Raw genomic sequence first — 26,857 nt, forward strand, 5'->3', positions numbered from 1 at the left:
ACCTTGTTCACTTAAACTGTTATAGTAAAATTCCGAGAAATTTTTTAACATCCTTCTCAAAGGAAACAACAATGGGTCCAGCACTGAATCCTTGGGGGGGGGCTCCCCTAATAATATTAGTCCATGACGTGTCCATTGATAACCACTTTCTGTCATATCCTACACAATGATCCTTAATCCATAGCTGTAACTTGCCCTTAATGCAACGTTGCTCCAATTTGTATGGCAGTTTTTGATGTGCAATTGTATAAAAAGCTTTTCTGAAATCCAAGTACAGCAGACTCGATTAACTGGGATCAGGTTAACTGGGACACTTGAAGACTCCAAATTAAAAAAAAAAAAATCAACCAGAAATCAAAAAAATTCAAGTAATAACTAGAATAGGTATAAACAGATATTTTGTAAGTAATAAGCGACAAGTGGCATTATAAGTCGTCATTGGGAGATTAGTGTATCTATTATCTTGCAATCCCCACTGTCTTCACACTGGCCGCTCAAAAATATAGAAAAAAAAAAAAAGAGAGACCAGATGTATGGTTTGTTTTAGTGCGTCGCATCGATTGTTGTGTTCCGTCGCAGTGCAAAACGACAAATTTTGTTTCGTTATTTATGTCAGGGATGTTGGAATTTTTTTTATAGTATTTTATTTATTTATTTTTTTTTAGAAATCGCGAAAATGATGGGTAAACGCAAAAAAAGTTGCGTTTTCAGTTAAAGAAAAACTTGAAATTATTCAAAAGTTTGAAAATAGTGCATCTGTTAAATCTCTAAGGAATCATTATAATAAGGATGTATCAAAATGGCCAAACATTAACAAGTATCGCATGGAATTCAGATTTGTCAATAATAATATAGTAGCAATATTTTATTAGTCATTCCCGAGTTATGTAAAACTTGATGAAGTAAGAAGTCCTGGAACGTATCTTTTACATATGTTGGGGACTTTTGTATTTTTGGGTTAACTGGGAAATCGATTATCCGTGATTTGTTTTTTACCTACTATCCCGGAAAATCGAGAGTCTATTGTATATGATATCAAAATTATTTTTTGCATCCAGTTCTTTGTTACTGCATCATATTATCCAAACTTATCTGAGCAATCAAGTTGTTCAGATAAGTTTGCCCCTTAACAAATCATTGCTGTGACTGCATTTACAACCCCAGGGACTCACATCTGGTGAGTGTGGGCTTGGCACACCCAGGGTCCTGAGCTGGATATCATCATTCTTCTCTTCCTTGGTGATTCCCTTTTATTTCTCTCTCTCTCTCTCTCTCTCTCTCTCTCTCTCTCTCTCTCTCTCTCTCTCTCTCTCTCTTGGGGTAGTTCAGAAATTTTTTTAGTTTTTTTGGCTGGTGCACCATAAGCCTCAGACTTCCTTGCACCATATGGCTAATAATAATAATAATAATAATAATAATTGCATTTCTGTCCAGATGGTCCTGCATTTCTTCTTTAACCAGTGACTTCATTATTTTCCCTGGAACAGAAGTTATTTAACAGTTCTGTGATTACTCATGTAACCCTTCAATATCCATTTGTGATTTGTGGATAATAAATTTTGTGAATTGGGGTTAATGACAGTAATCAGGGTAAGCTACTGTAACAAGATCTAAAACATTAGGCAGATGTAACGAGAAATGGCAGTTGAAGTTTAACATTGGCAAATGCAAGGGTAGTATTTGCCAATATTGTACGTGGGTAGCAGTAATCTCCGATTAACATATCAACTGTGTGGTACTGCACTTGGGGTAATGGAAAATGAAAAAGACGTGGTGGTAATTGTGCAATCGGATAAGAAGATTTCTGAGCAATGCAGAGTGGTTGCCAGGACAGCTCGTGGTTTTGTTGATGATATACAGGAACTTTGCTAGCAGAGATAAGGAGCTGATTAACCTATTGTACAAAGCAGTGGGTTAGGCCACATCTTGAGTACTGCATACAGGTCTGGAGGCTTCATTTTAGGAAGTATATAGATCTGCTAAAATGAGTGTGGTAGAGAGGGGCAACATGATTGGGGAATAGAATAAAAGGATGGTCTTACCAAGAAAGGCTTCAGTTCTGCAAATTGCAGCATCTGGTGACTAGACACCTGAGAGATGATCATATTGAGGTGTTTAAAGCTTTGATTGGATTGAGCAAGCTGAATACTAATGGCATTTTTTTTCTCTTGCTCAGACTACACACATGAGGTGCATAAATTCAAATTGAGGAAGGATGGTTGCAGGATAGATGTGTGGAGATTTGTCTTTAGCCAGCAGGTGGTTGATTGTTGAAACAAACTTCCATCTGTTGTTATCATTTCTTTTTCTCCTTTATAGGATTTTTTTTCATCCTGGGTATTGGTACCCAGTGCATGGGATGGTTGTAATTGTGTCCGGTTACTATTATTATTATTACTATTGGTGGAGGAACTCTTGTGTTATCCCACAAGTGTTGAGTATTGTGGCTTTCTAGAGTTGTATGTAAGTGGTCTCTGGGAGGATTTATTGTTGTTATATGGAGGCTTTTTGGCACCATGCCAGTGGTTTACACAGTGATTGGGACGGTAATTACTTGTTCCCTATGCCACATTTTTTGACTTCATGTCTTAGGTCTAGGTACTTTTTTTTTCTTTTCCCCATAGGTTTTCTGGTGGTTGCTGTTGTTGGGCGAGCACCACTATCGTTCAGGTAGGTAGCCTCTTCTTGTCGATGAAGATTATGCCTAATCTGTTGTGCAGGATTGCCTTCGAAGGATTAAAAGTGAGGGGGGCCCATCAAGCTCTCAGCTGCCCACACCAATGCCAGAGCTTGCACTTGGTCATCACACAACACAGCGGCAGCCCCCAAGGCAGAATGCGCTGGTCCCAAAGGGACTAGAAGTTGTTGGTGACTCTGTTGTCAGGTAAATGGGAAACATGCTTTGTAAAAAGGATAGGTGGAACAGGACCAGGGTCTGCCAGGGGCAAAGGTTGATGATGTTGTAGAGCTGATATCATATTTTAAGGGCACAAAAGGTGATATAGTTGTACACGTTGGCACCAATGATATTAGGAGTAGGACACCGGCGGAATTACTTAACAAGTATACGTCATTGTTGAAAAAAAACCGTGAATTAGGGTTGAATTTGAAAGTGTCTGCAATTCTGCCCAGACACGATAGGAGGGAGTATATGATGAGAGCCCTGTCAATCAATTCGGCCCTGGAAGGATTGTGCAAGGCTCAAGGGGTAGAATTTTTTTCAGCCTGGTCTGTACTTGTTAACAGGAGAGACTGCTTCTACAGGGATGGGATACACTTAAATAGGAAGGGTGCAAGAATGTTTGGTGATACTATCGAGGCAGTGTTAGGTGGGTCGGAAAACTGCTAGATTGGGGGGTACAAGGACTAATAGATTAACAGTAGCCACTAGCAGAGGTGAAAGTGATTCTTGCACTGCTTCTATTGGAATGACCCGCAGCCTGGAAAATAAGATGCAGGATATTTCAGAGACTGCTGGGAATCATTGGGGTACAAATAAACACATAGGTTGTGTTAGGGAGCTAAGAAAAAGAACACGTGCATATATACTTGTGTGTACACCAATGCTAGGAGTTTAGTAAATAAATTTGATGAATTTGAGGTATTGCTCAAAACATCAAAGCCAGGTATTGTGGGGATTTCAGAGAGGTGGTGTCACACAGATATAAGGAATGCAGAACTGGAATTTGGGGAGTACAATATCTACAGAAAGGATAGACAGGATAGGAAGGGAGAAGGGGTTATGCTATTAGTTAAGAAATACATAAAATCCAAGGAAGTGAAGCCATTCGACATTGCTGGACAGTGCAGTGTCAAGTCACTTTGGTGTGACATAAGCATTGGGAGATCAGAATTGAGAGTAGGAGTGTGCTATAGGCCTAATGACTCTGATGAGTATAATAAGAAACTGTATGGGGAAATAGAGTGGGCCACTAAATCAGAGAGTCTTATAATGGGGGATTTTAATTTCCCAGATATTGACTGGAATTTGGAGGCTGGTCACTCATACACTAGGAAGGCTTTTGTGGATTTATTGGATGATTGTTTTCTACATCAGCATGTTTGGGAGGCAACTAGAGGGAGTAATACTCTTGATTTGATTATCAGTAGTGATTCTTCATGCATTAAGAATCTCCAGGTAAATGAACCACTAGGTGGCAGTGATCATAGTGTGCTGAAGTGGGATTTACTCAAAGAGGTAACTACCATTACGGGTGAAGGGAAGGGTTATTGCTTTTGTAAAGGGGACTACGATAGACTGAGACAGTATTTAAATTCTATACAGTGGGACCAACTGATGATGTTACAAACAGCAAATTCAAAATGGGAAGCATTCAAAGAACTTATCTTGGAAGCTACTAGGCTTTACATACCAATTAAGAAATATTGTTCAAGGTTTAGTCCTAAGTGGATGTCAGATGAACTAATGAGACATATGGCAGAGAAGAAAAATGCATGGGATACATAGAAATTAACATGTGACACAGAAGCCTATGATAGATACAAGTCGATCTGTAACCAAGTTACAAAGGAGGTTAGGCAGGAAAGGCAGATTACGAGAAATTTTTGGCAAGGGATGCAAAGAAAAACAGCAAAGAGTTCTTTACTTATGTAAACTCTAGAAGGAAAGGGATGAATCAGATTGGTCCACTTGATATCAATGGGTCAACTGTTGATGATCCTGCTCAGGTAGCTAACAAACTGAATGAATATTTTGCATCGACATTCACACATGAGGAGTTATTCAGTGAGGGGAATGCCAGAGGTGTATTCAACTCTGGCAGTAAGTTAGAGAGTCTTGTAATAACTGAGAGTAAAGTGGAGGAGAAATTGTTGAAGATGAATACAAGAAAGGCACATGGGGTGGATGGGATCTATCCAGTTATATTAAAGGAGGCAGCAAAGGAAGTAAGCAAACCCTTAACCATAATTATGAGAGCTTCCTTGGACTTAGGGGAAGTACCCATGGACTGGAGATGTGCAAATGTGACCCCAATTCACAAAGGAGGATCAAAGGGCGACACAAGTAATTATAGACTTGTTAGTTTAACTTCTGTTCCTGGAAAATTAGTGGAGGAACTGGTTAAACAAGCACTGTAGGATCATCTAGACAAGACTTCAGTCATAGCTCAGACACAGCATGGTTTTGTTAAGGGGAAGTGTTGCCTGACCAATTTGATTGGATACTATGATGCAGTCACAAAAGAACTGGATGCAGGGAATAACTTTGATATTATATACTTGGATCTTAGAAAGGCTTTTGATACTGTTGCACATGGAAGACTGCTGCACAAATTGGAGCAGTGTGGCATTGGAGGCAAATTGCTGCTATGGATAAAGGGGTGGTTGAGAGTGGTAATTAATGGACACTGCTCATCGTGGACTAATGTTATTAGTGGAGTCCCTCAGGGTTCAGTATTGGGTCCATTATTGTTTTCTGTATTTATAAATGATATTGATGATGGTATATCAAGCTTAATGTCGAAGTTTGCAGACGATACGAAGGTTGGCAGGGTTGTCAAGGACACTACTGACAGTATGCTACTGCAACAGGATCTGGAAAGGTTGAGCAGATGGGCTGAGAGGTGGCAAATAAAGTACTACATATGGGAAACAGCAACCCCAGAGCAACGTATCAACTCTGTGGTACTACACTGACAGTGGTAGAGAATGAAAGGGACCTGCGGTTGGTTGTGCAGGCAGATATGAAGTTTTCTGAGAAGTGCAGATGGGCTGCAAGAGTAGCTCATGATGTATTGTCGATGATATATAGGAATTTTTCTAGCAGGGATAAGGAGGTGATTATTCCCTTGTATAAGGCAATGGTAAGACCACACCTAGAGTACTGTATACAGGCCTGGAGGCCTCATTTCAAGAAGGATGTAGAGATGCTGGAACGAGTACAGAGAAGGGCAACAAGATTAGTGAATGGAACAAAGGGGTGCTCTTACGAAGAAAGGCTTAAGTTTTGCAAATTACAGTGTCTGGAGACTAGGCACCGGCGAGGTGATCTGATAGAGGTGTATAAAGCCTTGAATGGTTTGAGCATGCTCAATGCTGATGGGATTCTTCGTCTTGCTCAGTATAATCACCTGAGAGGGCATAAATTCAAATTGAGAAAAGACAGATGTAGAATAATCGTGAGGAAATTTGCCTTTAGCCAGCGGGTGGTTGGTTGGTGGAATAGACTTCTATCCCTTGTTGTGGAAGTTGATAGCCTAAATAAGTTTAAGGCTCAGCTGGACAGGTATTTCGAACAAACAGAGAGGGGTGAAGTGGAAGTGGTTATTTTTTATTTATTTATTTTTTATTTATTTATTTTATTTATTTTTTTTTGGCTGTGCTGCATAAGCTTGCTTTCTTGCATCAAATGCCTCTACTAATGCTAATGCTAAGCAAATCTACATCCTTCCTAAAATGAGGCCTCCAGACCTGTACTCTCATAATTATGGCTATGGGTTTGCTTAATTCCTTTCCTGCCTCCTTTAATATAACTGGATCCACCCCGGGTGCCTTTTTTATGTTTATCTTCAACAATTTCACCTCCACTTTCCTTTCAGTTATTATAAAATCAACTATCTCGCTGCCAGAGTTTAACTCGCCTCTTGGATTCCCCTCCATGAATAACTCCTCATGGGTGAATGTAGATGCAAAATATTAATTTATTTTGTTAGCGACCTGAGCAGGATCATCAACAGTTGAACCATCAATATCCAGTGGTCCAATCTGATTCATCCCTTTCCTTCTAGAGTTTACATAGGTAAAGAACTCTTTGTTGTTTTTCTTTGCATCCTTTGCCAAGGATATCTCATAATCTGCCTCTATGATAAATATAAGCTTGGTTACAGACCAGCTTATATCTATCATAAACTTCCATGTCACCCATTAATTTATATATATCCGATGCATTTTTCTTCTCTGCCATATGTCTCATTGGTGCCTCATTAGCAAGATGGGCAGGAGCGGCAGTGCATAGCACACGCTTCTTGATTTGACCCGTGTTCGAGCCTGTGACCACCAAATACGGCGGATGCAGAAAGATCAGGGAATTTCCACCGCATAGCCCCGGAGCAATATGGCCTTAGTTGCTAATGCTCTTAAAAACCAAATAACATAACAAACATGAGTCTCATTAGTTCATCTGATATCCATTTAGGCCTAAACCTTGAACAATATTTCTTAGTTGGTATGTAGCTTTGTAGTATGTAGTATGAAAGCCTAGTAGCTTTCAAGATTAATTCTTTGAATGCTTCCCAGTTTGAATTTGCTGTTGGTAACGTCATCAGTTGGTTCCACCGTATAGAATTTAAATACTGTCTCAGACCACCGTAGTCGCCTGTACGAAAGCAAAAACCCTTCCCTTTACCCCTGATGGTAGTTACCTCTTTGAGTAAATCCCATTTCAGCACACTGTGATCACTGCCACTTAGTCGTTCCTTTATCTGCATATTCTTAATGCATAAAGAATCACTACTGATAATCAGATCAAGAGTATTAGTCCCTCTAGTTGCCTCCCGAACATGCTGATGTAGCAAACAATCACCCAATAAATCCACAAAAGGCTTGCTAGTGTGTGAGTGACAATCCACAAATTCCTATCAAAATCGGGAAAGTAAAATTCCCCTTTATTAGACTCTGTGATTTACTGTCCCACTGTATTTCCCTGTACAGTTTCTTATTATACTTATCAGAGTCATTAGGCCTATAACACACTCCTACTCAATTTTGATCTCCCAATGCTTATGTCACATCAAACTGACTTGACAGTGTACTGTCCAGCGATGTCAACTGGCTTCACTTCCTTGGATTTAATGTTTCTTAACTAATAGCATAACCCCTCCTACCTTCCTATCCTGTTTATCCTTCCTGTACACATTGTACTTCCTAAATTTCAGTTCTGCATTCCTTATATCTTTGTAATACCACATCTCTGATATACCTCAAATTCATGAAATACCTCAAATTCATGAAATTTATTTACCAAACTCCTAGCATTGTTGTACATGCAAGTATACATGCACTTGTTCCTATTCTTAGCTACCCTAACACAACCCATGTGTTTACTTTTACTGCAATGACTCCCAGCAGTCTCTGAAATACCCTGCATCATGTTTTCCAGGCTGCTGCTCATTCTGATTGAAGCAGTGCAAGAATCACTTTCACCCCTGCCAGTGGCTACTGTAAATTTATTAGTCCTTGTAACCCCCCAAGCTAGCAGTTTTCCGACCCACCTAACGCTGCCTCGATAGCATTAGAATATTCTTGCACCCTTTCTATTTAAGTGAATCCCATCTCTGTAGAAGCAATCTCTCCTGTTAAGAAGTACAGTCCACGCTGAAAAAAATTTTACTCCTTGAGCCTTGCACAATCTTTCCAGGGCCGAATTGATTGGCAGGGCTCTCATCATATACTCCCTCCTATTGTGTCTGGGCAGAATTGCAGACACTTTCAAATTAAACCCTAATTCACGGCTTTTCTTTAAGAGTGACCTGTACTTGTTAAGTAATTCAGCCGGTCTCCTATTCTTAATATAATTAGTGCCAATGTGTACAACAGTATCACCTTTTGTGCCCTTAAATGATGATATCCGCTCTACAACGTCATCAACCGTTGCCCCTGGCAGTCATACCCAGGTCCTGTTCCACCTATCCTTTTTACATAGCATGTTCCCCATTTCCCTGACAATAGAGTCACCAACAACTACTAGTTCCTGTGGGACCAGCACATTCTGCCTTGGGGGTTGCCGCTGTGTTGCGTGATGATCAAGTGTAAGCTGTAGCGTTGATGTGGACAGCCAAGAGCTTGATAGGCCCCTCAATTCCGATCCTTTGAGGGCATCCACCCTGTCCTTCAATCTCTCATATTGACCCATAACAACGCTGAGTTGTCGCCTCATCTAAGGAAGTGCATCCAATTGATGTTGGTGCACAATACAATGTTGAGTCTGTTTGGTGTGACATAAGCACTGGGAAAGGAAAAATGAAACTAGGTGTGTGTTATAGGCCTAATGAATCTGATGAGTATAATGAGCAATTGTGCAGAGAAATAGAATGGTACAGTAAATCAGAGTGTCTTATAATGGTGGATTTTAATTGCTCAGAGATTGACTGGAATCTGTGGGTTGGTCACTCGCACACTAGCAAGGCTTTTGTGGATTTATTGGATGATTGGTTTCTACAGGAGCATGTTCGGGAGGCAACTAGAGGGAGTAATACTCTTGAAATGATTATCAGTAGTGATTCTTCATGCATTAACAATCTGCAGATGAAGGAACCACTATGTGGCAGTGATCACAGTGTGCTGAAGTGGGATTTACTCAAAGAGGTAACTACCAGCAAGGGTAAAAGGATGGGTTTTTGCTTGCTTTTGTAAAGGTGACTACAGTGGTCTGAGACATTATTTAAATTCTATATGGTTGGTCCAAGTGATGATGTTACCAACAGCAAATTCAAAATGGGAAGCATTCAAAGAATTAATCTTGGAAGCTAATATGCTTTTCATAGTAGCAAAGATATAAGAAATATTGTTTAAGATTTAGGCCTAAATGGATGTCAGATGAACTTATTTGACATGTGACAAAGAGAATAAAAATGCATGGATACATATAAAATAACAGATGACACAGAAGCCTATGATAGATATAAGCTGGTCTATAACCAAGTCACAAAGGAGGTTAGGCAGGCGAAAGCAGATTATGAGAAATCTTTGGCGAAGGATGCAAAGAAAAACAGCAAAGGGTTCACTACTTATGTAAACTCTACAAGGAAGGGAATGAATCAGATCTGTCCACTAGATATTGATGGAACTGTTAACGATCCTGCTCAGTTAGCTAACAAACTAAATGAATAATTTGCATCTACATTCACACATGAGGAGTTATTCAAGGAGGGGAATGTGAGAGGTGTATTAAACTCTGGCAGTAAGCTAGATAATCTTGTAATAACTGAGAGTAAAGTGGAGGAGAAATTGTTGAAGATAAACGTAAGAAAGGCACCTGTGGTGGATGGAATCTATCCTGTTATATTAAAGGATGCAGCAAAGGAAGTAAGCGAACCTTTAGCCATAATTATGAGAGCTTCCTTGGACTCAGGGGAGGTACCCCTGGACTGGAAATGTGCAAATGTGACCCCAATCCACAAAGGAGGATCAAAGGGAGACAGAGGTAATTACAGATCTGTTAGTTTAACTTCTGTTCCAGGGAAATTAATGGAGGGGCTGGTTAAAGAAGCATTGCAGGATCATCTAGACAAGATTTCAGTTATAGCTTGGACACAGCATGGCTTTGTTAAGGGGAAGTCTTGTCTGACCAATTTGATTGGATACTATCATGTAGTCACAAGGGAACTGGATGCAAAGAATAAATTTGATATCATATATTTGGATCTTAGAAAGGCCTTTGATACTGTTGCACATGGAAGATTGTTGCACAAATTGGAGCAGTTTAGCACTGGAGACAAATTGCTGCTATCGATAAAGGGATGGTTGAGTGGGAGAAGACAGAAGTGGTAATCAATGGACACTGCTCTTCTTGGACTAATGTTATTAATGAAGTCCCTGAGGGTTCAATGTTGGGTCCATTGTTGTTTTCTGTATTTATAAATGATATTAATGATGGTATATCAGGCTTAATGTCCATGTTTACAGACAATATGCAGGTTGGTAGGGTTGTTAATGATGCTATTGGCAGTACGCTACTGCAACTGCAACTGGATCTGGAAAAGTTGAGCAAATGGGCTGAGAGGTGGCAAATGAAGTTTAGTGTTGACAAATGTAAAGTACTACATATGGGAAGCAGTAACCCCAGGGTAACGTATCAACTCTGCGGTATTACACTGACAGTGGTAGAGAATGAAAAGGACCTGGGGTAATTGTGCAGTCAGATATGTAGTTTTCTGAGCAGTGCAGATGGTCTGCAATAGTAGCTCATGGTGTCTTGTCAATGATATATAGAAATTTTTCTAGCAGGGATAAGGAGGTGATTATCCTCTTGTATATAAGGCAATGTTCAGGCCACATGTTGAGTACTGTATACAGGTCTGGATGCCTCATTTTAAGAAGGATGTATAGCTGTTGGAACGAGTGCAGAGAAGGGCAACAAGATTAGTGAATGAAACAAAGGGTTGCTCTTATGAAGAAATGCTTAAGTTTTGCAAATTACAGTTTCTGGAGACTAGGCACCTGTGAGGAGATCTGATTGAGGTGTATGAAGCCTTGAATGGTTTGAGCATGCTGAATGCTGATGGGTTCTTCCTCTTGCTCAGAATAATCGCTGAGAGGGCATAAATTCAAATTGTGGAAAGACAGTTGTAGAAAAAAATGTGCAGAAGTTTGCCTTTATCCAGCAGGTGATTGATTGCTGAAACCTTTAGCCAGGTGGTGGTTGATTCCATCTGTTGTTGTAGAAGTTGATAGCTTAGATAGATTCAAGGTAGAACTTTACAAACATTTGGAGTGAGTGGATGGGTGAAATTATGTTTTTTTTTTTTTTTTAACTGATGCTATATAAGCTTGCTTTCTTGCATCTTTGTGCCTTTGCTAATGCTAATAATACTATTTTTGTATTATTATGTTCTTGTAACTAGTTCTCTTCCCTATTTTAAGCTGCCCATGACATTATTAATATGCATTTAATGTGATTTATTTCCCAAGAAAATGGTTAATGTTCATAAAATTATCTTGATGTCGATTAAAATGGAATTTCATGACTGAAGGCTATTTTCCTGAATTATGGGCATCACGTAATATTTGTAATAATCTTAGTAAAGCGCAGAAAAATTAAAGAAAATCAAAAGAACAAAAATCTGATATACTTTTACAATTCCATATATATATATATATATGTTAAAATTCTCTGTATATTTAATACATCTTTTCCTTGTCTTTTGATTATTTATTTGATTGTGTTTGGTATTTTTTTATAGGTAAAATTTGGTACCACAACACACAAGACCGAAGTGTACAGGAGGTCTTTAAATCCTCAGTGGAATTCAGAATGGTTTAAATTTGAGGTAATAATGAACATTAATTACAACTGATTGTTTCATTTAGGAACTGATATAAACAATAATTTTCCTAAATATGCTAAAGTTACGTACAAGTGGCTGGCTGTGCATCAGTGACCACATATCAGTGATAGAGATTTATTGTCACTAACATGCATATTACATGTGCATATCCATCCAAAACCACAAAAAAATGCATGCCCCATTGTTAGCTATAGAAAGAGTTGCATCTTTTTCTGGGCTGCCCTCTGTTTCTTTTTCCAGTAAGTTTGTAGTTCATTGCCAATTTAGGTAGTCTCTTCCTACTCATTCTCTCTACATGCTCTTTCCATTTTAACTGATAATTATTATGTTAGAGGTGTTTAGTCTTTTTCTTTTGTCTGTGTTTCTATGGTGATCTCGACTTATTAATTCCAGTAGTGGGATTAACAAGTCTGAGAAATTTCATTTGGGCTGTTTCCAGACATTGTTTATCCCTCTTCCCAAGTGTCCATACTTCACTACCATATTTAAGTGCTGCCTTTGATGCTATGTTATGTATTTGTAATTTCATTTGTATTGTCATTTGTTTGCCAAAATTTCTTTTTATTATTCCATTCATTCTATTGTAAGTTTGTAATTTGTATTCCATGTCCTTTTTAAATCCTGAAATTCTATTTCCTAAATATTTAAATTCAGTTACTTGTTCAGTGTGATGTTTCCATTTCTATCTTTACTCGTCTGATATCATTACCATGCATTGCCATTGGTTTTGATTTTAGAACTGATATGTGTAAATTAAAGTTCTTTGCTATCATATTTAAATGGTATATTAATGCCTGTAATTTATCCTCTGATATGGCCAAAAGTACTTGATCATCAGCATATAGAATTGTGTTAATTTTGCTGTTGTTGGAAAGCTGAATTCCACCTGTTATAAGTTTTTTCTATTCCTATATTCTTTTATTAATTCTATTATTCTATTCCTTTTATTAATTCTTTTATTAATTCTATTCCTTTATTAATATAAACATAGTATAGTGTTGGTGATAATCCACAACCTTCACTTACACCTTTATTTGTTGATATAGGTTCTGATATGTGTCCATTCATGTATTTTATGCAAATGTTTGTGTCCTTGTATATATTTCTTATTGCATTTATTAGTTCCTGGGGGAGAGGTTATCATTTTCTAAAATTGTCCATAGTTTTTCTCGATTCAAATTATCACATGCTTATTCATAATCAATAAATAATAAGTATGATGGTAAATTTTGTTCTCTTCTCTTTTTTGATTATTTGCTGCAGAGTGAATATTGCATTTGTGCATATTTTTCCTTTTCTGAGTCCACACTGTTTTTCTACTTGGAAGTATTAGCATTACCATTAGTAGAAGTACATGATGTAAGAAAGCAAGCTTATACAGCAATCAGCCAAAAAAAAAAAAAAAAAAAACCCATTCCCATTTCGCTGATCCATTCATTCCAAGTGTTTGTCTAGTTCTGCCTTGAATTTATTTAAGCCATCAACTTCCACAACAACAAATGGAACTTTGTTCCAGCAATCAACTACCTGCTGGCTAAAGGCAAACTTCCGCCCATCTATTCTTCAACTGTCTTTCTCAATTTGAATCTATCCCCCCCCCCTCAGGTTTGTAATCTGAGCAAGAGGAAGAATCCCATCAGTATTGAGCCTGCTCAATCCATTGAAGGCCTTATACACCTCAATCAGATTGCCTCGCAGGAGCCTAGTTTCCAGAAGCTGCAATTTGCAGAACTTAAGCCTTTCTTCATAAGAGCACCCCTTTGTTCCATTCACCAGTCTTGTTGCCCTTCTCTATACTTGTTCTAACAACTCTACATCCTTCCTAAAATGAGGCTTCCAGACCTGTACACAGTACTCAAGGTGTGGCCTGATCATTGCCTGATACAAGGGGATAATTACCTCCTTATCCCTGCTCGCAAAATTTCTGTATATCATTGACAAGACCCCAGGACCCATAACTCTGGCAACCTGTCTACACTGCTCAGAAAGCTTCATATCTGACTGCACAATTACCCCCAGGTCTCTTTCATTCTCTACTACCCTGAGTGTAACACTACATAGTTGGTACATTTCTCTGGGTTACTGCTACCCAACTGGAGTACTTTGCATTTGTCAATGTTAAACTTCAATTGCCACTTCAGCCCATGAACCAACTTTGCCAGATCCTGTTGCAGCAGCATACTGTCGTTAACAATCCTGCCAACCTTTGTATCATCTGCAAACTTAGACGTTAAGCTTGATATACCTTCATCAATATCATGGATAAATATAAAAAACAACAATGGGCCCAGCATTGAACCCCATGGGACTCCATTAATAACATTAGTCCATGTAGAAGAATGTCCATTTATTACCACTCTCTGCCATCTCCCACTCAACCATCCCTTTATCCATTGCAGCAACTTGCCCTTAATGCCATACCGCTCCAATTTCTATAGTAGTCTTCCATGTGAAACAGTATGAAAAGCTTTCCTGTACTTCAAGTATATGATATCAAAATTATTTTTTGCATCCAGTTCCTTTGTGACTACATCATAATATCCAATCAAATTGGTCATACAAGACTTCTCATTGACAAACCAATGCTGTGTCTGAATTATTATTGCTGTCTTGTCTAGATGATCCTGCAAAGCTTCTTTAACCAGTGACTCCATTAGTTTCCCTGGAACAGAAGTCAAACTAACAGGTCTGTAATTAATCATGTCACTCTTCGATCCACCTTTGTGAATTGGAGATACATTTGCACATGTCCAGTCGTGGGGACTTCCCCCGAGTCCAAGGATGTTCTCTTAATTATGCCTAAGGGTTTGCTTACTTCTTTCACCACTTCATTTAATATAACTAGATAGATCCCATCTAACTCAGGTGCCTTTCTTATGTTTAACTTCAACAATGTCTCCTTCACTTTGCTCTCAATTTTACAAAATCATATAACTCTCTGTTAGAGTTTGATAAACATCTGGCCCTCTCCTCCTTGAATAATTCCTCATGTGTGAATGTAGAAGCAAAATACTCATTTAGTTCAGCAGCTATCTAAAATGATCATCTACAGTCAAACCATTGATATCAAGTGGACCAGTATGATTTATCACCTTCCTTTTAGAGTTTATATGTAAAGACTTCTTTACATATATGTTATATATGTAAAGAAGTCTTTGCTGTTTTTCCTTGCATCCTTTGCCAAAGATTTTTCATAATCTGCCTTTGCTTGCCTAACCTCCTTTGTGACTTGATTACAGACTAGCTTGTATCTACCATAGGCTTCTTTGTCGCCTGAAAATTTATGTACATCCCATGCATTTTTCTCCTCTGCCACGAGTCTCATTAGTTCATCTGACATCCATTTGGGCCTAAACGTAGTACAGTATTTTTTAGTTGGTATAAAAAGCTTAGTAGCTTCCAAAATTACTTCCTTGAATGCTTAGTAGCTTCAGAAATTACTTCCCATTTAGAATTTGCTGTTGGTAACATCATCCGGAGTTGTTGGGATTTAACATCTGTCCAGTTTTGGGGTGTATAAAAGCAAAGGACGGAACAGTAATCATGGAAAAAGGCAAAGTTTTGAACAGATGGACAGAATACGTCGAAGAACTCTTTCAGGAAGAACGCGGGGAAAAACCAACAAGCCATAGGACCCTGAAAGGTCAAGTAATACTGAAATCAGAAATCAGGGCAACTGTATCCCGATTGAAAAGTAATAGAGCTGTGGAAGACCATGATCACCAGCATCCTTAACGGACATGGTACATAGAGAGAGAGAGAGAGAGAACGAACATCATCAGTTGGTCCCACTGCAGAACTGAAAAATCTCTGAGACCACTGTGGTCACCTTTACTAAAGCAAAAATCTTTATCTTTACCCCTGGTGCTAGTCACATCTTTAAGTAAATCCCACAACAGTACACTGTTGTGCAACCTAGTGGTTCCTTTATCTGTAAATTCTTGATGCATGATTAATCAGTGCTGATAATCAGATCAAGAGTGTTACTCCCTCTGGTTGCCTCCAACATGCTGCTGTAGAAAACAGTCATCCAATTAATCCATAAAAGCCTTGCTAGTGTGCGAGTGACCAACCCACAAATTCCAGTCTCTATCTGGGAAGTTAAAATCCCCCATTATAAGACACTCTGATTTACTGGCCCACTCTATATCTCTGTATAATTGTTTATTATACTTATCAGAGACATTGGGCCTATAACAAACAGGCGCCTCTGTAGCCAGGTGGGAAGGAGCAGCAGTGTGTAGCACACGCTTCTTGATTAGACCGGGATTCGAGCCCGTCACCACCAAATACGGAGGATGCGGAAAGGTCAGGGAATGACCACCGCATATTCCCGGAGCAATATGGCCTTAGTTGCTAATGCTCCTAAACACCAAATAACAACAACCTATAACAAACTCCTACTCTCAATTTTGTTTACCCTGTGCTTATGTCATACCAAACTGACTCGACACTGCACTGTTTAACCATGTCGACTGGCTTTACTTCCTTGGATTTTATGTGTTTCTTAACCAATAGCATGACCCCTCCTCCCTTCCTATCCTGTCTATCCTTCCTGTACACACTGTACTCCGCGAATTCCAGCTGTGCATTCCTTATATCTGTGTGACACCACATCTCTGTTATCTCAACAATATCTAACTTTGAAGTTTTGACCAACACCTCAAATTTATCAAAGTCCTAGCATTGGTGTACACTCAAGTATACATGCACCTGTTCCTATTCATAGCTACCCTAACACAGCCATGTATTTACTTGTTCTGAAATTACCCCCAGCAGTCTCTGGAATTAACCTAACTGTCCTCTTCTGAATGGAATCTAGAAGCCTGATAAAGGTTTTGGGAGCACCGCTCCAGATGTGGGACCAATATACCATGGTAGGGCCGATATGCGATTTGTACAGGGTGAACAGCTGTTTCGAAGAAAAGTGACGCTGAGAGCGAAAGAGAAAACTAAGTTTTTTAGATGCAGAGGAATCAATATTTGTAATGTGCTTATGCCAAGAGAAATTAGAAGTCAGGGTAATCCCCAAAAGAGATATATCAACTTGCCTAGAAATTGGAGTGTCACCAAAGATAAGCATAGGAGCAGAAGAATCCTTTTTGCGAGATATAAGACAAGACTGAGTTTTAGAAGGATTGAAATCAACTAAGTTGTCTTTGCCACACTGGAAAATTACCTGGAGATTTGGCATTTAAGGAATTTGTAGCGGATATTCGAGAAGTTAAATCTGATTGAGCAGGGCAAGGTTTCTCAAAATGGAAAGTCGAACGATGTGCTGTCATCGGCAAAACTATGGATAGGATTTCCAGTCAATGGAAGTAGGTCATTAATATACAAGAGGAAAAGAGTGGATAAAAGAACAACCTTGGGGTCACCAGCATTAGTGAAGTTAGAAGACAGAGAGCCATCTACCATCACCCTCAGTGAGTGATCAGAGATAAAACTGGATAACCAGTTACAAAAGACAGATAGATGTCAAATCATAAGATGGAAGCTTGTTTAGAAGACCTTTATGCCAAACATGATCGAAAGCCTTTGAGATGTCTCTAGCAACTGCTTGTGTTTTACCGAACTTTTCCATTCATTTTGTCCAAAAATGGGTAACATAAGCCAAAATATCACCAGTGGATCGACACTGATGGAATTCATACTGGCGATTGTTGACCAGACGGAAGGTGTTTAGGTAGTTTAAGAGTTGGTGGTTAATTGATTTCTCCATTACTTTAGAAAGAGTAGAAGTAATTGCAATGGGACGATAATTGGATGGGAGCGATTTGTCGCCCATTTTATGAACTGGCTGGATATCAGCAAATTTCCAAACAGAAGGAAAAACAGCTTTGGAATAAGAAAGTGAAAAAAGACGGCAAAAAACATGAGTAAGTTCAGGAGCACAGGTTTTGAGAACAATTGGAGAAATACCATCAGGATCTGGTGGTATTTGACGAATCTTAACATCAAGATTCGTCAGATTCTTCTGACATCCTTTTCATCGAAGACCACAGGAGGCATTGAATGGATCATGTTGGGAATGGTGGGAGGTGTTTTACCAAGATCATTAATACATGAGTTGGAAGAAAAATGGGATGCTAGCAGGTCAGCTTTATCCTTAGCTGAAGTGACAACAGAATAATCTGGTTTTGAGAGAGGTGTGAGGAGAGATGGGCAAAAGTTGCGGTCAATAGTTTTGGAAAGAGACCAGAATGCTTGGCTACCATTAGGGCATGAAGCAAGTTTTCTACTCTTAGCCTGTTCAAAATCTAGTTTGGAATGATTAATAACTGCTTTACATTTGTTGCGAGCTTTGGTGTAGGCAGACAATGAAACTGAAAATTGGAAACAAGCCAATTACAATATGCAACATTGTTCTCCTGAATGGCCTTAGCAAATTTATTGGAAAACCAAGGTTTGGATAAAGGACTAGATTTTAAAGTGGAGTGTGGGATTAAAGATTCCATTCCTACAAGAATAATTTTATTGACATGATCTGAGGAAACGTCGATATCAGAAGTTTTGAAACAGTAATCTGACCAGAGAAAAGAAGAAAAGAAATCTCGCAGGTCATCCCATTTTACATTCTTTTAATGCCAAACAACATGAGGTTGGGAATAGCCATGAGATGAAGGCTCCATTGGAGAAGAGACAATCACCGAGTTGTGATCTGAGATGCCTAAAGCACCACTTACTTCGACCGTGTACTTAGATCAAGCGTGTTGACTGTATGGTTAGGATTGTCCGGTATTCTGGTAGGTAAATGAGCAATCGGTACAAGGTCATTAGTAATTGCAAAAGTCTCAAGCATCTTAACCAGCTGGGTTGGTGTGACTAGAAAACGGAAACCAGCTGAAGTTGTGAACATTAAATTCGCCAAGGAAAATTACCTCACTGTTAGGAAAGTTGGACTGGGGAAAGTCAAATTGCAAAGAGAGGAAGTCGAAGAGCTCCAAGTGATTAGTGGAGTTGGGAGAATGGTAGAGACAACAGATGAATTTCCCAGAACCTCGATAGCATCAGCAAATATTCTTGCACTCTTTCTATTTAAGTGTATCCTATCCCTCTAGAAGGTCTCTCTTGTAAACAAGCACAGACCAGACTGAGAAAAATTCTACCCAACGAGCCTTGCACAATCTCTTGTCGACCAATTCAGCCCTGAATTGATCGACAAGGCTCTCATCACAACCTGCATAGTCGTTGTAGGGACCTTACAAAAAAGCCTGAACAAATTCCATTAGCCCTGGATGGTAGGCCGCTGATGATAGATGACCACTTCGCAGCCACAAGCATTCACGTCCTATTGGCGATCTGAGTCAGCTCCCTTGTCTTGCCCCCTATTACTTCCCTTCGCTGGTGGGGGAGGGAGATGGGTTGTCGTCTCCTGCAACCCCCACCACCCTTCTCTTCTTTCTGGTGGGGCATGGGCATGCCCCACTGCAAGCTGGAGCTACCTTCTCTATTGGCTCCTTATTTCTGACTATATCCTCCCCCCAATCTTCAGTCTCCCTCCCCCCACTCTAACTATACGCAAGCAAAAGTCCTACACAATCCAAATTTAACCATCAAAATAAATTTCGCCCAAAACTCTCGCCTTCTCATTCTAGCGCCTTCACCACACTAAGTAACCTATACCAATTGATGTGTATGTATATGCATTTTTGTATGTATGTATATGTGCACTTTTTTTTTTTTTTTTTTTTTTATAGTCCTAGCCACTGAAATTTAAGGAAATTAGGTGGCAGGACCTGCCAGAATAAATAATTAAAATACTGGTGTACCTGGTCTGCCTCCACAGGGCAAAAGTGGGGCAACGTTGGGCCTCAGTAGGGGTCCAGCGGCTAAATGACCAGATGAACAACGGTACGTGACACTACACATATACAGTATCCATACACTTTTAAATCTCTGGCATTTCCAGCAAACTGGCACACCCATCACAATGTAAACAATGCGGAGATGGGGGGAACCCCTGGTGCCGTATGACCCTAAATACACTTTACACTTTACTTCCTCCTATCATGTCTGGGCAGAATTGCAGACACTTTCAAATTCAACCTTAATTCATGGCTTTTTTTCAACATTGACCTGTACTTGTTAAATAATTCAGCTGGTCTCCTTCTTTTAATATCATTAGTGCCAACATGTACAACAATATCAGCTTTTGTGCCCTTAAAAGATTTGATGCAAAGAAGGATCCTCTTCAAATATGGAAAAATGCTGTTGAATACCCACATCTACGTTAACATTCTCGACAGATGCTATATTGTTTTGGCATGACCTATTGTTGTGAATCAATAGTTTTATATATGACACAAATTAAAACAAGCTGGAGATCTCAGATGACGGATATCCCTTGGAGGGTCAATTTAAACTACGCTCAACGATTTGGAACCAAATATTAGACTACTATCTGGTATTAAGCAGTCACAAAAGAGTCATTAAATGATTTGTTGTCTAAATTTGTAGATTTTTAGTTTTCTTATAATCTTTGCCAAACAGATAAATGTCTTTACTGATTTTTTTTTTGTTTAAATTCTTAATACAATAACATGCTGTAATTAAAATTGTAAATATGCCTACAAATTTTTTTTTATGTATATATTAAATTCTGAGCATATGGCCTTAATTGTATCTTGGTTAAATGAAATATGGCCTTCCAATGAAAAAGGGTTCCCCACCCCTAGTCTTGTCCATTATTATGGGGTGGTCCCAGTATAGTTTTTGAGTAGGTGTCTCTAGTATGGCCTGGGGTTTGTATTAGCATTAGAAGAGGCGTTTGATGCAAGAAAGCAAGCTTATGCAGAATCAGCCAAAAAAAAAAAAAAAACCACTTCCACTTCACCCCTCTGTTCATTCAAAATATCTGTCCAGCTGAGCCTTAAACTTATTTAGGCTATCAACTTCCACGACAAGGGATGGATGGCTGTTCCACCAACCAACCACCCGCTGGCTAAAGGCAAATTTCGCCCATCTATCCTACATCTGTCTTTCCTCAATTTGAATTTATGCCCTCTCAGGTGATTTTTCTGAGCTAGAGGAAGAATCCCATCAGCATTGAGCATGCTTAAACCATTCAAGGCTTTATACACCTCTATCAGATCACCTCGCTGGTGCCTAGTCTCCAGACACTGTAATTTGCAAAACTTAAGCCTTTCTTCGTAAGAGCACCCCTTTGTTCCATTCACTAATCTTGTTGCCCTTCTCTGTACTCGTTCCAGCAGCTGTACATCCTTCTTGAAATGAGGCCTCCAGACCTGTGTACAGTACTCTAGGTGTGGCCTGACCATTGCCTTATACAAGGGAATAATCACCTCCTTATCCCTGCTAGAAAAATTCCTGTATATCATTGACAATACACCATGAGCTACTCTTGCAGCCCATCTGCACTGCTCAGAGAACTTCATATTTGCCTGCACAACCACCCCCAGGTCCCTTTCATTCTCTACCACTGTCAGTGTAGTACCACAGAGTTGATACGTTGCTCTGGGGTTGCTGGTTTCCCATGTGTAGTACTTTACATTTGTCAATGTTAAACTTCATTTGCCACCTCTCAGCCTATCTGCTCAACCTTTCCAGATCCTGTTGCAGCAGCATAGTGTCAGTAGTGTCCTTGACAACCCTGCCTACCTTTGTATCGTCTGCAAACTTCGACATTAAGCTTGATATACCCTCATCAGTATCATTTATGAATACAGAAAACAATAATGGACCCAACACTGAGCCCTGAGGGACTCCACTAATAACATTAGTCCACGACGAGCAGTGTCCATTGATTATCACTCTCTGTCTTCTCCCCCTCAGCCACCCCATTATCCACAGCAGCAATTTGCCTCCAATGCCATACTACTCCAATTTGTGCAGCAGTCTTCCATGTGCAACAGTATCAAAAGCCTTTCTAAGATCCAAGTATATGATATCAAAGTTATTCCCTGCATCCAGTTCCTTTGTGACTGCATCATAGTATCCAATCGCCGACCGGGCTAGCCGAGTGGATAAAGTACCTGCCCGGCAACCCAAAGGTCGCGGGTTCGATTCCCGCCTCGGGCTTGGATCAAAGTACTGCAAAAACCTTGGGAGGTGCAATATGGCCACAGAAGCCGATGCGCCAACAACTACCAAATAAAAAAAAAAAAAAAAAAAAAAAGTATCCAATCAAATTGGTCAGGCAAGACTTCCTCTTAACAAAACCATGCTGTGTCCGAGATATAGCTGAAGTCTTGTCTAAATGATCCTGCAGTGCTTCTTTAACCAGTTCCTCCATTAATTTTCCTGGAACAGAAGTTAAACTCACAGGTCTATAATTATTTGTGTCAGCCTTTGAGCCTCCTTTGTGAATTGGGGTGACATTTGCACATCTCCAGTCTCTGGGTACCTCCCCTGAGTCCAAGGAAGCTATCATAATTATGGCTAAGGGTTTGCTTACTTCCTTTGCTGCCTCCTTTAATATAACTGGATAGATCCCATCCACCCTGGGTACCTTTCTTGTGTTTGTCTTCAACAATTTCTCCTCCACTTTACTCTCAGTTATTACAAGATTCTCTAGCTTACTGCTAGAGTTGAATACACCTGTGGCTTTCCCCTCGCTAAATAACTCCTCATGTGTGAATGTTGATGCAAAATATTCATTTAGTTTGTTAGCTACCTGAGCAGGATCATCAACAGTTGACCCATCGATGTCAAGTGGACCAATCTGATTCATCCCCTTCCTTCTAGAGTTTACATAAGTAAAGAACTCTTTGCTGTTTTTCTTTGCATCCCTTGCCAAAGATTTCTCGTAATCTGCCTTCGCCTGCCTAACCTCCTTTGTAACTTGGTTACAGGTCAACTTGTATATATCATAGACTTCTGTGTCATGTGTTAATTTGTATGTATCCCATGCATGTTTCTTCTCTGCCATATGCCTCATCAGTTCATCTGACATCCATTTAGGCCTAAACCTTGAACAATATTTCTTAGTTGGTATGTATAGCCTAGTAGCTTCCAAGATAAGTTCTTTGAATGCTTCCCATTTTGCATTTGCTGTTGGTAACATCATCAGTTGGTTCCACCGTATAGAATTTAAATACTGTCTCAGACCACCGTAGTCGCCTTTACGAAAGCAAAAACCCTTCCCTTTACCCCTGATGGTAGTTACCTCTTTGAGTAAATCCCACTTCAGCACACTGTGATCACTGCCACCTAGTGGGTCATTTATCTGCAGATTCTTAATGATATGAAGAATCACTGCTGATAATCAAATCAAGAGTATTCTTCCCTCTAGTTGCCTCCTGAACATGATGATGTAGAAAACAATCATCCAATAAATCCACAAAAGCCTTTCTAGTGTGTGAGTGACCAGCCCCCAAATTCCAGTCAATATCTGGGAAATTAAAATCTCCCATTATAAGACTCCCTGATTTACTGGCCCACTTATTTCCCCGTACAGTATCTTATTATACTCATCAGAGTCATTAGGCCTATAGCACACTCCTACTCTCAATTTTGATCTCCCAATGCTTATGTCACACCAAACTGACTCGACACTGCACTGTCCAGCGATTTCCACTGGCTTCACTTCCTTGGATTTTATGTATTTCTTAACTAATAGCATAACCCTTCCTCCCTTCCTATCCAGTCTATCCTTTCTGTAGACGTTGTACACCCCAAATTCCAGTTCTACATTCCTTATATCTGTGTGACACCACATCTCTGATATCCCAACAATATCTGCCTTTGATGTTTTGAGCAATACCTGAAATTCATCAAATTTATTTATTAAACTCCTAGCATTGGTGTACATGCAAGTATACATGCACCTATTTCTATTCTTAGCTACCCTAACACAACCCATGTGTTTACTTGTACAGCAATGACTCCCGGCAGTCTCTGAAATGTCCTGCATCTTGTTTTTCAGGTTTCTGCTCATTCCAATAGAAGCAGTGCAAGAATCTCTTTCACTTCTGCCAGTGGCTACTGGTAATCTATTTGTCTTTGTCGCCCCCCAAGCTAGCAGTTTTCCGACCCACCTAACACTGCCTCGATAGCATCAGCAAATATTCTTGCACCCTTTCTATTTAAGTGTATCCCATCCCTGTAGAAGCAATCTCTCCTGTTAAGAAGTACAGTCCAGGCTGAAAAAAATTGTACCCCTTGAGCCTTGCACAATCTTTCCAGGGCCGAATTGATCGACAAGGCTCTCGTCATGTACTCCCTCCTATCGTGTCTGGGCAGAATTGCAGACACTTTCAAATTCAGCCCTATTTCATGGCTTTTTTTGAACAGTGACCTGTACTTGTTAAGCAATTCTGCCGGTCTCCTACTCTTGATATCATTAGTGCCAACGTGTACAACTATATCACCTTTTGTGCCCTTTTAGCATTAGCATTAGTAGAGGCATTTGATGCAAGAAAGCAAGCTTATGCAGCATCAGCCAAAAAAAAAAAAAAAAAACCACTTCCACTTCACCCCTCTGTTCGTTCAAAATACCTGTCCAGCTGAGCCTTAAACTTATTTAGGCTATCAACCTCCACCACAAGGGATTGGAGTCTGTTCCACCAACCAACCACCCGCTGGCTAAAGGCAAATTTTTGCACTTCTATCCTACATCTGTCTTTCCTCAATTTGAATTTATGCCCTCTCAGGTGATTTTTCTGAGCTAGAGGAAGAATCCCATCAGCATTGAGCATGCTTAAACCATTCAAGGCTTTATACACCTCTATCAGATCACCTCGCTGGTGCCTAGTCTCCAGACACTGTAATTTGCAAAACTTAAGCCTTTCTTCGTAAGAGCACCCCTTTGTTCCATTCACTAATCTTGTTGCCCTTCTCTGTACTCATTCCAGCAGCTCTACATCCTTCTTGAAACGAGGCCTCCAGACCTGTATACAGTACTCTAGGTGTGGCCTGACCATTGCCTTATACAATGGAATAATCACCTCCTTATCCCTGCTGGAAAAATTCCTGTATATCATTGACAATACTCCATGAGCTACTCTTGCAGCCCGTCTGCACTGCTCAGAGAACTTCATATCTGCCTGCACAACCACCCCCAAGTCCCTTTCATTCTCTACCACTGTCAGTGTAGTACCACAGAGTTGATACGTTGCTCTGGGGTTGCTGTTTCCCATGTGTAGTACTTTACATTTGTCAATGTTAAACTTCATTTGCCACCTCTCAGCCCATCTGCTCAACATTTCCAGATCCTGTTGCAGCAGCATAGTGTCAGTAGTGTCCTTGACAACCCTGCCAACCTTTGTATCATCTGCAAACTTGGACATTAAGCTTGATATACCATCATCAATATCATATATAAATACAGAAAACAATAATGGACCCAACACTGAGCCCTGATGGACTCCACTAATAACATTAGTCCACGATGAGCAGTGTCCATTGATTACCACTCTCTGTCTTCTCCCCCTCAACCACCCCTTTATCCATAGCAGCAATTTGCCTCCAATGTCACACTGCTCCAATTTGTGTAGCAGTCTTCCATGTGCAACAGTATCAAAAGCCTTTCTAAGATCCAAGTATATAATATCAAAGTTATTCCCTGCATCCAGTTCTTTTGTGACTGCATCATAGTATCCAATCAAGTTGGTCAGGCAAGACTTCCCCTTAACAAAACCATGCTGTGTCTGAGCTATAACTGAAGTCTTGTCTAAATGATCCTGCAGTGCTTCTTTAACCAGTGCCTCCATTAATTTTCCTGGAACAGAAGTTAAGCTCACAGGTCTATAATTACTTGTGTCAGCCTTTGATCCTCCTTTGTGAATTGGGGTCACATTTGCACATTTCCAGTCTATGGGTACCTCCCCTGAGTCCAAGGAAGCTCTCATAATTATGGCTAAGGGTTTGCTTACTTCCTTTGCTGCCTCCTTTAATATAACTGGATAGATCCCATCCACCCCGGGTGCCTTTCTTGTGTTTATCTTCAACAGTGTCTCCTCCACTTTACTCCCAGTTATTTCAAGATTCTGTAGCTTATTGCTAGAGTTGAATACACCTCTGGCATTCCCCTTGCTGAATAACTCCTCATGTGTGAATGTCGATGCAAAATATTCATTTAGTTTGTTAGGTACCTGAGCAGGATCATCAACAGTTGACCCATCAATATCAAGTGGACCAATCTGATTCATCCCCTTCCTTCTAGAGTTTACATAAGTAAAGAACTCTTTGCTGTTTTTCTTTGCATCCCTTGCCAAAGATTTCTCCTAATCTGCCTTCGCCTGCCTAACCTCCTTTGTAACTTGGTTGCATATCAACTTGTATCTATCATAGGCTTCTCTGTCATGTGTTAATTTGTAAGTATCCCATGCATTTTTCTTCTCTGCCATATGCCTCATTAGTTCATCTGACATCCATTTTGGCCTAAACCTTGAACAATATTTCTTAGTTGGTATGTAAATCCTAGTAGCTTCCAAGATAAGTTCTTTGAATGCTTCCCATTTTGAATTTGCTGTTGGTAACATCATCAGTTGGTCCCACTGTATAGAATTTAAATACTGTCTCAGTCCATCGTAGTCGCCTTTACGGAAGCAATAACCCTTCCCTTTACCCCTAATGGTAGTTACCTCTTTGAGTAAATCCCACTTCAGCACACTGTGATCACTGCCACCTAGTGGTTCATTTATCTGCAGATTCTTAATGCATGAAGAATCACTGCTGATAATCAAATCAAGAGTATTACTCCCTCTAGTTGCCTCCCGAACATGCTGATGTAGAAAACAATCATCCAATAAATCCACAAAAGCCCTGCTAGTGTGTGAGTAACCAGCCCCCAAATTCCAGTCAATATCTGGGAAATTAAAATCTCCCATTATAAGAGTCTCTGATTTACTGGCCCACTCTATTTCCCT

At 39.8% G+C, this 26,857-nt stretch overlaps 1 protein-coding gene across 5 annotated transcripts in view; it reads left to right on the plus strand.

Moving 5' to 3' along the window:
* Nucleotides 1-26,857, plus strand: part of LOC150077345 (C2 domain-containing protein 5) — a 992,151-nt gene that overhangs the window by 78,895 nt on the left and 886,399 nt on the right. For all 5 annotated transcript variants that reach the window (XM_090386765.1, XM_090386767.1, XM_090386764.1 and 2 more), the window contains exon 3: nucleotides 11,922-12,008. In XM_090386765.1, the coding sequence (XP_090242891.1) occupies nucleotides 11,922-12,008 (87 nt within the window). The remainder of the gene's footprint in view (nucleotides 1-11,921; nucleotides 12,009-26,857) is intronic.

Source organism: Mastigoproctus giganteus, chromosome 12 (assembly GCF_048544385.1).
Source record: "Mastigoproctus giganteus isolate SK-2022 chromosome 12, ASM4854438v1, whole genome shotgun sequence".
NCBI classification, from domain to species: Eukaryota; Metazoa; Arthropoda; class Arachnida; order Uropygi; family Thelyphonidae; genus Mastigoproctus; species Mastigoproctus giganteus.